Raw genomic sequence first — 13164 nt, 5'->3', positions numbered from 1 at the left:
ATGGGGCTTTTGTTTTCAATTTTTGTCAAACCGCAGCTCTGACTCAGTGTAAGAATAGGCCTTTGAACTCAGCAGTTTCTGCTTTGCAGATGAGACCCTGTAAAGCTGAGTGGGAAGAAAGGCCAAGAAGAAATGAGGATGATATTGGTATCACTGTGGTCATGTTAAAACCTCACATGATGTTTGTTGGGAAATTCAACAATCCATACATTGACCACAATAATGTCTTAGGTTGTCTTAGACTGTTGGTCATGGCCTTTGATCGCATAACCTTGAAGAGATGCAGCAATTCATCTATAATGCGCCAACTTTACTGGCAATTTCCACAAGACGCACAAACAGAATGAGTCATGTAAATCCACACCTGTTTCTTGAGCTGAAATTGAAAAGTGGCTTGTCTGCCAAAATATGGTTTGAAATGGTTGACAGGTGTGATCTTTGGCTGCGGTGTCTTCCTCCCACAGGAAGCTGAAAATTAAAATGTAGAGAATGAAATGCTGACATTTTTTGAACACGTGGAGCTTTTTCCTTTTTCTCGGGTTTTACTGAAGTATTTTATCACAGAGTTGGTTCCAATAAACTGGTGTTATTATCAGTTATCCATCAATGCATGCTAGTCTGACTTACTAAAACTATAACTAAACGTCTGTCTGGCATAGGCATACTAGGATGAGAGGGGGGTTGTTTTAGTAGAATATAGCCCAACTTTTCCCATAAAAAATGTATTTAAAAAGTTGCCCAGACTTGACAAACTACTCCCAGTAAAACACTGCTGATGTTCCCAATATCGTCTGTGGTAGGGCTTAAGAGAAGTCTGCAGGCAGGGGCTAGTTTCCTCTTGCATGTTCTGGCTATAAAGGTACTTTTAGTGGAAAACATAAATGTCATACATGATGAACAATTAAGAAGATTCTAGGCTTTGCTAAACATTCAGGGCTTAATGTGATTCTGAAATCACTATATTGTATTGGATTAAGCACTTCAGTGGTGCCTGGTCAGTGAAGGCCACTGTTCATTTAAACTACTTAAACATTCTAGGCAGTAAATCAAATATTTATTATAGCGTTATTAAGAGAAATGTACTGTGCACTTGGTAAGCATGGCAGCTTTTATTAAATATTTATTCTATTATTCTCATTCTTTATATTGCCCCACCTTTAACTCTGGACTCTAGCACTGCGCATCAGAAAGAAAGTAGACTGATCTTACGGGAGAGAAGTGCAAGTGTAACAAAAGAGAGAAATTTCAATGTTTAACCTTGAAAAACTAAGATTGTCAATAATAAACATAATGGTTCCATATATTGGTATAAATGCAGAATATGTGGTAATATTATGTGAAATATTAGAGTTTCGTCAAAGCAACTAGCATGTCGCCTTTATGCAGAGCATAGTGTTAGCGGGCGGCGCATGGAACGGGGTTATGGCATCAATAGATTCATCTGCCTCTTTCTGAAATGAAGGCAAAGATCGCCAGTAACCAGTAACTAGTTTACTTAATGACAGGATTTAGCACCTTTCACTACTTTGTTTTTGTTTTACAATCACAAATTTTCCCATTTTAGTTTATCAAACAGGTAGCTGAAAAATGTTCAGTAGCCTGATTCAACACCAGCTGCTGAGTATCAAAGGGTGCAAACAGTGGTGTTTGGTTGATAAACAAACAGGAGCATTTAGCAGCTGAAACACCATACATAGTTCTCTGAGGTTGGTGGAGACCAACATGGAGCTTCAAACTGAGTAAATATTAGGACTTATAATTGGACAGAAACACAGCCATAAATTCCTAAATTCAACTAGTGATACTTTTAGAAGATGATGTTATGTTTATGTTTTATGTACAGGTAACACGTTTTTTCTAAATCGTTCAGTTGCAACTATTAAGAAACCCGAGCATTTGAGCTGGATTTGTTCTTCTTTACGACAATCAACAAGGATTAAAGACGCGATGAGAAAGTGAGTTCTGCTGATTTGAATGTTATTTGGTTTGCTGCTACCCTTTCACATAATATAAATTAATGCACCTTTAAGCCATATCCAGTGCATGCACTTATGTATAGTATTTTTAGAATTAAAAAAATATACTGAAAATAAGTTAGACTACTAATGTTGATGTGATTTCTTTTAGCGGCAAAATACAAATAGTGTTTGGTGTCAAGGCTCTGGGCTCATCACTTGCTGGAAATACCCATGAAACTGTGAAATGATTCATAAACATATCCCTGTGGCCCACAGGTGGATGCTGGGACTGGGCAGCAGCGGCACTGACAAGACAGAGGGGAAGATGGGAAATATTTCAGTCGAGGATGTTGGCATGTATTGATACATTGCGGCTCGTTTTACCTGCGTGAACTAGCTCCGTCAGTGATCAGCACTAACTGGCTGATATTTCTGGGGAGCCATGAATTTGCATGATGACTAAATATAAATATAGTGACTAAATATATCACTTCATGAGCTCCTAGTCCAGGGGTCAGCAACCTTTAACACCCAAAGAGCCACTTGGACCCGGTTTCCACGCAAAAGAAAACACTGGGAGCCGCAAATACTTTTTGACATCTAAAATGAAGATAACACTGCATATATTGTTTTTTACCTTTATGCTTTGTGTGAACAACTAAAGTAAGTAAGTAAAGTTTATTTATTAAGCACTTTTCACAGACAGGCAGTCACAGTGCTGTACACAAAGATTAAAATAAACAATACAATCAATAGACATTATACACAATGTAAAAGGTCAAATGTAAATAATGTAAAGAATATAAAACACGTAGATCAACAAAAGGCTTGTTTGAACAGAAAAGTTTTTAACTGCTTTTTAAAAGTAAAAAGCAACTACAGTGTGTTGCTTATGAAATCCATGAAGTGCTACAGAGAAAATTACATTTTATTTATGTAATTAACACATTTTGAACTCTTAAAGAAATATAACAAAAGGAAAGCTGAACTAAAATGATCCAGCAAACAAAAACTGTCGTGAGCCACCCTTATATCTCCTTTGGGCTTTTGGAGCCTTGACCTGACTTTTAAAAAGTAATTGGAAAAAAAGCTCCATGCTGCTAAAAAAAAAAAAAAATAGATATTTGCAAAATTCTGCCTAAATATGTATTTTACCTGGTTAATGTGTGTGGCGGGGCGTGGTCTGCAGTGCCGCTGCAGGGGAGGCGGACGCACCTGAGCGGCACCCGCAATCACGCCTCGCTGCCTTAAAGTCTCTGCTGTTGTGTTGATATGTGTCGGACTCGGGCTGTGAGCTGAAAAGCTACAGCCGGCTGTGTGCGTACAGCAACCGTGTGTGAAAAGTGGTCAATAAAGAGATGCTGAAAAGCGTGTTCATGGAAACATCGTCGGGTCTGTCGTGGTATGTTTACGATGGGACTTCTGCTCCTGAACCTCTGCGCACAGCGTCTGCAAATCGGGGCTGTACGAAGTGACTTTACGCAGGACTGTAAGCTGTCGTCTGTGAGGCGTGAGCAGTGTCTGTTTTTAACATAGTTCACGGTGGAGAACAGCTGCTGACATAATGTGGATCCGAAGATCCATAACTGGCCTACCTGGGGTTGAAAGTCTCGATAAATGCACGGCGTTTCGGCGGCTACACCGGCTTCCGCGAGTGTGACGCTTATTTTGAGCGATGAAAAATAATAAAATATAATCTTATTTTTATATTTCAAAATCACAATAATCTTCCAATTTAGAACTACAAGTTAAAAAAAGAACTAAACACAAATAAAATACACTTCAGCTAAATACTTCCAATTTATTTTCCCAAACCACCCGCAGGTTGCCGACCCCTGTCCTAGGCCATCCAAACTCCTGACACATTATAAGCAGCAGACACTCATGACATCACGCGATCACTGGTTGTTGTCATTTGTTTTCAGGTGGTGCAGATGGGTTCACTTGTGTCTCAGTGGGTGGGTGGTAAGGTCTGTGTTTGGCCAGACAAAGTAATGATGGGTGAGCTGTGTGAGCCTGGGCTAATCTGTCCAGACAAACCCCATGGGATCTCCTTAGGTGGACGGATGTCTCTTATTTTCAGTCCATCTGCTACATGACCAGCTGGTTTGATAGGCAAGGCAGCACTGCCATCTCAGCAGCTGCTCTGACTATTTCAACAAAAGGTACTGACAGAAGTGTGGTTTTAAGCTATAAATATATGTGCTTACCTTCTAATTAGAAGGCTACTCTTAACTGTTAAGTTCCATCTGACCCTGCATCTGAAAATCATATTTGGCTTTTGGCAGGAACTCTTGGAACATATTTTTGATAACAGTGAGACATTATGCTGCTTTCCACTTGCCCCAATGAATGTCTGTATACAAACTCAGGTTTGGATAATGTTTTTTGCATGTCTATACGCTATATATCATACATAATCCAGAAATATTACATGAAAAAATATTCTTAAAATTCTTAAATGAGGCAGGGAACATCTATCCATCAGTCCATCATCCATCTTCTTCCTCACATCCAACCTCCTTCAGCTTATCCAAGGAAACACATAGAGATTCCCAGGCCTGCTGAAAGATATAATCTGGCCCACTGTTATGAGCCCTTTAGTCCCTGTACAACTGCTGTGAAGTGTTGTTCTGAATTACTGTCGCCAATCCTTTTAACAGTGTGGACAGAATTTCTAGGCATAGCCATGCAGTGGGAAGGCCTCCACCTTTGTGGCCTCAGGATTTCATCTCTACATTTTGCGGATGATGTAATTCAGCGGTCCCCAACCTTTTTTGCGCCACGGACCGGCCTTTAAGGTGTCGCGGATAAATACAACAAAATAAAACTAGTACCGGTACCGAAAAAAATAAGATTTATTCATAACACACGTGAAAAGACCCAGGAAAACCGAGTTAATGATAAAAACGATAACAAAATAACGCTAAAAACCGATAAAAACCCTGAAAACCATACATTTCACACCTGAGCCTCAACTCTCGTGGTCCGGTACCAAATGACTCACGGACCGGTACCGGTCCGAGGCCCGCTGATGTAATTCAGTTGGTGGCCTCCAGCTCTCACTGGACCGGTTCACTGCCGATTGTGGCTGGAATGAGAATATCACCACCACATCTGAGGCCATGATACTCAGCCAGGAAAGGGTGGAGTACCCAACTGAAGTGAAGACGAAGTTTAAGAGTCTCGGGGTCTTGTTTATGAGTGAGGAGAAGGGAGCGAGACACTGACAGGATTGGGGCCACGGCTGCAGTGGTTCAGATGCTGTACTGGTCCATCGTGGTGAAGAAAGCTGAGTGTAAGAGTGTGAGTGTATGCAAATCTATGGGGAAATAACCTTTGGACTTCAATGATTTACAGACTTAAAAGCTATAAACAGCATGTTCTTTCATTAATTATTGGCAAGATACAAGCCTAAGAGCATTTTGTGTCCCAGAGTGTCTCACTCAGAGCCAAAATGCTCAACTTGAAACTTCACAACAGGACTTGACTAATCAAAGGTTGATGTTACTGATGTCCTTCTTTGAACACCTTCCACATGTGCTTAAATACAGTGGGTGCAAATGTGGGCCAGGCTAGCCACAGGGCTTGTAATACACTGACAGAAACCCAGAATTGTCACATTTAAGAAAATGAGAAAATTTGATGTTTTTGTAACATTTTCGCTTAATGAAAAAAAAAGATTCTTTTTGTTGTTTCCTTATTTACAAAGCATCGCAACAGCTGGTGGTTCCACATGTTTTAATTGGCTGATTTTTACACAGCATTCTCTTTGTGTCTCCGCCTAGAATCAAACATGGGATTGTTCACTTGTAAAGTGAATGTGTAATTTATTATGCTAGCAGCCACTGTTTCTGCTTCATAACTTATTTAAGCCATGAATTAATTATTCAGTTATTTCAGTAAATCAACTATTTTGTTTGTCAGTAGTAGAGTAAGAGCACGGCCATGGAAATACTGTCATGTAGCCTACACAGCAGTTTAAGTAGGTGCCCAATGAAGACAGAGATTTTTGAAAAAAACAAACAAACAATAAACAGATTTAACAGATTTTAGAAGACTTAACAATTTAACAATGACAATGTTTTGGGGAAAAAATGAGAAGCCATTTTTTACTTTCAAGCATCCTACGAGTTAATGCTGTTTTCTAATGTCAATACTTATAAATTATGCACAGTAAGTTTTTGCTATAAAAGTTCTTTATCAAAAGATGTTGGACTGGGATGAAGCTGAATGCAGGCGAGTGAATTCAAATAGAATTTCAGAGTGAAGCTCGACTATTTTTCTGTGTTCTCGGGAACTATTTCTTTTTTTTTTTTTCCTATACGAATGTACAAGCGTGCAGAATGGGATTAGCACAGTTTCAGACCAATTATGGTTTGAGGTGAATATGGTGGATATTACATGCATGCAGGAAATGGCTAAATCTTATCAAACTGCTATATTTGACTCTGTGGAGCCAATTCTCTGATGTAGCTGGTTTTAATTACGAGAAATAAGCTTCATGTTTCAGCAGAAATCCAGACAGTGAAATGTAATTAGCTGTGTGTGTGTGTGTGTGTGTGTGTGTGTGTGTGTGTGTGTGTGTGTGTGTGTGTGACGCACTCATTTTTAATGCCTACATGCTTTTGTGCATAGAAAAGTATGAACGTTATTAAAATTCTTTTGTTTTTACTGCTGATTTTTGTAAATGTATTTTTGCTGTTGTTGACAAATTATATTCCTGTCTTCAAAGTTATAAAACAAAGCTTCATTTCACAGCGGCCTGAGTGTGAAGAATATGCAAATGTTGTGTGCTGTAAATAAGCCAAAGAAGGTTTATTGAGTTGAAAAACAAAAGCTCTTTGTCAGTGGCTTTTCTTCAAAGGGCACTGAGTGAAGTTTGATGTGTGTGTGTGTGTGTGTGTGTGTGTGTGTGAGTGTGTGTGTGCTTGAGCATTCATGCTAATATGTGGATAAAAGCAGCAGGGTGAGACGGTTTTGGGGACTGACGTGGAGGCGATGGTGAGGCTGACGAGCTCTTGGCTCTCTACAGTGCCAGGCAGCAACAGCAGTTTGTCTCATGGTGTGTACATCCCCCAACTAAGCTTCGCACAGAGCAGCCAGGCTTGCTGTTACATGCTCACCGGAGGGAGGTGGTGGTAGAGGGGGGCATTGAAGTCTCTGTTGGGAGCTTGCGGTGTGGCAGAGATGGCCATTGATCAGTGGCTGCCAAATCGGAATCCTCTTGATGTAGACAATCTTTGCTTGCAATCAGCTGAATGGAAGCAACAAATTGAGCTTTTTTTTCTCCCTCTTTTGAGCATCGATAGTAATATGTTGTTGTGAAGTTTAGAAATATGAAATGCATTCATTCAGTTGTGGGGATTTAATTGGTTCCTGGTTTCAAAATCCATTCTATGCTCGTTTCCTTCAGTTGATGGCATTGAAATTATGACATTTTTTCCTCTGACTAAATGGATGGCAATTGAGATGGTTTTAAAGAGGAGCCATTACTGGGATTTTATTTTGGTATTCCCTCACTGAATGACTAAAATGGCCAGTTAAGGATTGCAACTGATTTAATTTACAGAGCCATCATGCCATCCTCAATGGGAATCAGCTCTGCGTGAGAGAACATCTCTGATCCTCGCTCCCAAACACAGAGAACTACAAGCTTGTGGCCCTCACCTTTTATCTGTTTATTTGATTTTATTAACTCCAGTCAGAGGCACTTTAATTAGAAAACCTCTGGTTTAAAAGTGGCAAATCATAGATGTGGCACAAATCCAAAAGTGGACTCTCCAAAAGAGGGAGAAGCCAAGCAGAGAAGAAGATTCTTCAGAATTTGGTTTAACTCTGTCTTGCCAAAACAACCATAGCCTCCCCAGAGAAAGTAGGATGACAGCATGTGGTGCTCAAAAACTCGGACATATTAGCTAGTATTAATGGAGACTTCTTAGATATGCACGTTACCCATGGCATATCCTCTAAATACCCCCAAACCATCACAGATGCTGGCTTCTAAAGCCAGATGCCTCAGGCCACTTTAATGAGCTCACAGAAGGTGGGAGTTTTTCTGGATTTGGTTCAGAAATATTTTTATCTTGGAAAGGTTTTAACATGTGTAGATCCACTGATCACTGACGAGGTGTTGCAACAAACATCAGAGGCATCAACCAGTCATCCACAGTTTACAAAGTTTAATTTTCTCTATGGTTTTGTGTCACGTGTACAGAGATTTCTTTCAAATCTAGGTCTGTCGTTGATGGTATTTTGAAAAAAGTTCCAAAAATGTATTTTAAAGCATCTTTCTCTACGTGTCTATGCAGTTTATCACACAGTGGTCAGTCCTTTTACCTGTTTGTTTCTGAAAGGCACAGACTGATAAAACCTTTTGGAAATATTTGCATCAAAATGACACAAAAGAGTAAAATTGCTGTCAAATCTTTTCTTTAAAATACTTTATGGATTTTCTTGTACTACCTTCTCAAATAGTGTTTTTGTTAGTTTTTTCTATAATAGCAGTCAGGGAAAAATATACTATTGGCAAAGAAAATCTCATCATCTTCTGGCACACTGCCCGGAGTCCTGTATATATTCACAACCCTACCAAAGGACTCTCATTCAGCTTTTAAAAACTGTGCCGTATAGCTGAGTAGGTTATCCAAGACCTGACCAAAAAGGGAAAAAAATCCAGTAATAAAATGCACTACTGTATTTTGTACCTCTTTAGTCAGCTGGAGAAATCTTTAAGGCACCGTCGAGGGCTGCTGCAGTCTACTAAATGTTTCTGTCAGACAGCTTAACGTTTTCACTGTTCTCTTTGGGCTTCTGTCTGCTCCATACAGCGTAGCTGTGCACACATGTAGAGTACTGCTGAACACTGCTGAACTGTTTTTATTCCATCAGTCATGTGTGTGCTGACATATGCATACCTGCATGTCTGCTGTCTGCAGATCCAGGTGTGTCCTCTGAAGACCTGCTGCAGACCTGCTGCACTGCTGGCCAGAGATGGGCCTCTGAAAATGGTCACTGCAAGAACATGCCTCTGCTCGCTAATGACAACGTCTCTGTTTGCAGGTAAGTAACATGAGAGTATGAATTTTTAGTTATACAAATGTTCTTTGTGGTAGCTGCTGCACACTAACTGTACACATGAACTACTTACTCATCGTGCTGCACATTATGCAAAGTATGAGTTACAGTCAGGATAACTGAGCTCACTGCTGCCATTTCCTACACTGCCCCATAGAAAATACATTTTAGTGCAAAAATGACCTTTATTACCTTTATAATTTAGACGTTTTGAATATACTGCAGTTGAATGTTGATAACATTGTAACCACTGCACGCTGTCTTAAATAAACTATATTAGAATACCATCATAGCTGATTTAACTGATTTATCATAGACAAATAACGAAATGATAAAATAGTGAGCTACTGTGACCGCTGTCATCAGTTTGAAGTGTTGAGATGAGCTTTTTCACATTCTCTATCTATAAACACATCTGACAAGAAAGAGACATATCTACCTATGAAACCACACGTTCATTTGTCAATCAAATGGACTTTCTTGAGCCCAAAAAAGTGACTGAACCCGTTAACTTGTCAGGAACAAGTTTCCCATTAAACAACCACAGATACGTGGAAGCTACATCTTTCACTTATACTGTCAGGAAGGGCTGGGGATAGGATTAACCTGTTAACATCAGAGCCACAGGATTGACCATCACTAAATTCATCATGGATGATGTTTCTTTCACAGCAAAGAACAGAAATAAAAATGTATAAGGAGTTGCTGCTTGGGTTATATGGAGCATACTGTTTTTCTTCTGTGTAACATCAGACGGTCATAAAAGATGTCTGAAAAGTAAAGCCGCTTTTTGCAACTCCTTTTTTACAAAAAGCCATCTGGTTGTATAGAAGTCTATGAGGACAGCACCTGTGACCTCAGAAACACTTTTACTAACTTGTTTATGTCTCCATTATTTATATAGTTGACATTAATATGCATAACGTAGAATTTACTTTTAACATATGGAGTAATATGAAGCACAAGAAAGTGCTAAAATACTCGCTGTGTGTGTGTGTGTGTGTTCCAGTGTTGCACAGAAGCAGTGCTGTCGCAGCTCTGTGAAGGAAAGACAGTGTGAACTAGGCGTGGCCTCAGCCAGAGGTGGAGACACCTGTGACGTGGATGAGCGGGACTCGTGTCTAGATGACTCCTATCAGGTACACACAGTGGAAGATTCACAGGGAAGAGGAAGGCAGTTGAGTCATGACAGATGGTGAACAGATCCACCAAGTTCTCCATGAAGCAAGCACTTGGCTGACCAGAGGCTCACTCTTGTTTTGCTTTGTTAACAGAAACGGGGAGAAAATTATGTTTTTTTTTTCCTGTCACAATAACATAGTGAAAGTTGCATTTGCCAGTTGAATTCTGAACTTAAACCACATCAGAATTTTGACTTATTTGAAGAAAACAGCTGCGAAAGCTTTTAAATTAAAATCTTTAATGTCGAAGTCTTAATTTGAAATGCAACATTTTCTAGTTTCTAAGTAGTTGAGTTTTACCTTGTGGCTAATCCACCTGAGTTAAATGTTCCGGTATCAGGTCTTCTGCTTGCTGGGTTTTAGAGGATGGTTGCAAAAACCAGGTTAACATGTGGTTTTCTTTACAAAACATGACGCAGCTGAAGTCCTTTGCAGTGCGATAAAGCAGCTTGCTCATCTGTTTCTCTTTCATGCTGATGTTTACTAACCAGCAAAAAGCAGAGGGCCATAAAGTGAGGTGATGATTAGAGATGTGAAAGACACCCCGGTGATACTCTCCTAACAGGCTATGCTATTGTTGTGCGGACTGGCAGGTGTGCTGCAGCTGCTGTGTGCTTGGCTTACGTGTTCGCAGTGAAGGGCGGGGTTGTGATGCCCACCAGCACCTAGGCTATCCATGCGGCCACATCTTCCTCACTTGCTGCGAGGAAGGGGATGCTCTGAGCCTGTTGAGGAGAAAGCAGAAGCCAAGACCAACTGCCCTTCCCAGGAAAGGTATCTGTAACCCACTGCACAGTCAGTTTCCACCTGGCAAAACACGTATGTTATGCACTTTGCACGTGCTAGGACTTATATTATGTATAATAAAAAACAAGCAAAGGAAGTGGCAGGTGAAAAAATGTAGTAATTATGACTGAAAGTTTCAGAACCTTTGTGAACTGTTCTTTCCTGTCTCAACAAAAATATTCATGTAGTGAGGTTAGTGAGGTTAGCTATGTGCCCTTTGATCCATTCCAGTGCATGGCCTACCACATGCTCATTAAATTCAGCAGGTGCTATGTTAATTATCACAGCATGTCACATTTTTTTACAAAATAGGCTGCAAGAAGCAGCGAAAGCAAACACCCGACAGTCTTTTCAGTATGTCCAACAATTAGGTTTGAAATAACATGCCACATTGTTATTCCCACATGAATCGGGGGAGATTCTATCAGTCTAATTCATCTTTTTTTACATTTTATTCCTCTTCACGTTTGCTTTTATTTTGTGATGGTCAGTAAAGAGAAATTTGGGGAATGTCTTTGTTTCCCAGTCACAGTTCTGTGATCCAAAATACGAAGAAACAGAGATTGAGTGCAAAACTCTTTAAGAATATTTAAAGTTACTTAAGTATGAAAAAGTAAACAAATACATTCACAAACAGGAGATATTAATAAATACATTTCCGTAATGAGCTCCACTGATGACATTAACTGCTGGATGTGTAGGAACTTTTTAGAACTGAACAGAGACAAGTCATTGCAGGTCAAAGAAACCAGAGACAGGAAAGGTTCATATTTACTATCCTTTTCTCAGAAACACAGTGAGCAAGTCAGGAATGTTGCCATCAGTTCGGACATTCAGTTCAACTAAGTTCAATTCGCCTGACAATATTACAGAGAAAACAATCAAACAACCTGCTTTTGGGCAACATTTGGTGACATTGGGACGGAAAACACGCTTTTAACAGGAAGAAACCTCCAGCAGAACCACACTCAGGGAGGGGAAGCCATCCCCCATGACTGGTTGGGGGTGAGAGCAGAGAGGACTTTATGCTTTATCAAAAGGGAAATCTTGGATTCTCCTGAATCCAAACTGGGAGCTGAAAGCTTTGATATGATGCTATGAGATCTATGGTGATCTTATTAATATGGCATCACATTAATAAGATTGCTGGAAGTGCTTTCTACCAGAATCAAGAATTTAAAAAACTCTCATCTCAAAGTGACTTGAAGAAATTTGTTCATGCAGGCAGATCATACAGGTTACAATACTGTAAAGCTCAGTGTACCAGGACTATCCATGAAGCATGAGTACATGGCTGAAGGAAATTCACTGGTGTGCGCCGGCAGTATATCGCTGACTTGCTCAGTGTCTATAACTCAAATGGACCTTTCAGGTCATCATGTGCAAACAATTTAACTGCTCCCAGAATTGGATCTAAGTGTGCTGAGGGTGCTCTTATTACTGTGGTCCTGTTCTTTGGCTCAAGCTACCCACTGACCTTAGATCAGTCACATCTATGTGTGCATTCAAAAACAGACTCACAGTATTTTTAATCTCATAGGCTTACATTTAATAGCTTTTGTCTGTTTGCATGTTTGTTATGGGTTAGGTTTCTGTGTTTTTATCTTTCATGTTAAGCACGTTGAGTTTATGACACATACACACTCCTCACCAACTTCTCACGTATTTGTGGCTACTGGCAAAACTGCACTACAACAGCAAGCAGTCCAGATCTGAGCCATCAGTATTTTATTCTCATACAGGCCTATGTCAGATGCTCAGGGTTGATCGGTCAGGAGTCACATTACCGTGCAGAGTAATGGGGAGCTGTGATGAATCAGGAACAGATGGCAGCTCGGGCTGTTGTCTCTCTACTTGGGCCAGCAAAGTTTTCCTCTGTCTTTGATCCAGCGGGTTGTCAAGAAGCTCAGGTTTAATGCACAAGCATTTCAGCAAACCTTTGCTTTTCATTCCATCTGCAAAAACATGACTGCTTGTTAACATTTCACTGAATATGACCTACATACCTTGTTTGCAGCTGTAGGCGCTATTAGAAGGGATTTGCATGTTTTTCATCAATGACATCAGATTCGTGATGGGTGACATAAAACTTTTTGCAAAAGCAGAAGAATCATTCCATAATCATTAGTTTGCGGTTTGGAAGACCCTTTTCCGGCTTCTTA

At 40.0% G+C, this 13164-nt stretch overlaps 1 protein-coding gene across 2 annotated transcripts in view; it reads left to right on the top strand.

Annotated features, from left to right (window-relative positions):
• Nucleotides 1–13164, top strand: part of fbln2 (fibulin 2) — a 72772-nt gene that overhangs the window by 28732 nt on the left and 30876 nt on the right. For both annotated transcript variants that reach the window (XM_040003173.1, XM_040003172.1), the window contains exons 3-5: nt 8897–9020; nt 10045–10174; nt 10810–10990. In XM_040003173.1, the coding sequence (XP_039859107.1) occupies nt 8897–9020; nt 10045–10174; nt 10810–10990 (435 nt within the window). The remainder of the gene's footprint in view (nt 1–8896; nt 9021–10044; nt 10175–10809; nt 10991–13164) is intronic.

This window comes from Simochromis diagramma, unplaced genomic scaffold (genome assembly GCF_900408965.1).
Source record: "Simochromis diagramma unplaced genomic scaffold, fSimDia1.1 OVJJ01000646.1, whole genome shotgun sequence".
NCBI lineage: Eukaryota > Metazoa > Chordata > Actinopteri > Cichliformes > Cichlidae > Simochromis > Simochromis diagramma.
The sequence above is the reverse complement of the archived record's forward strand: the minus strand, read 5'-3'. Positions and strand labels throughout refer to the sequence as shown.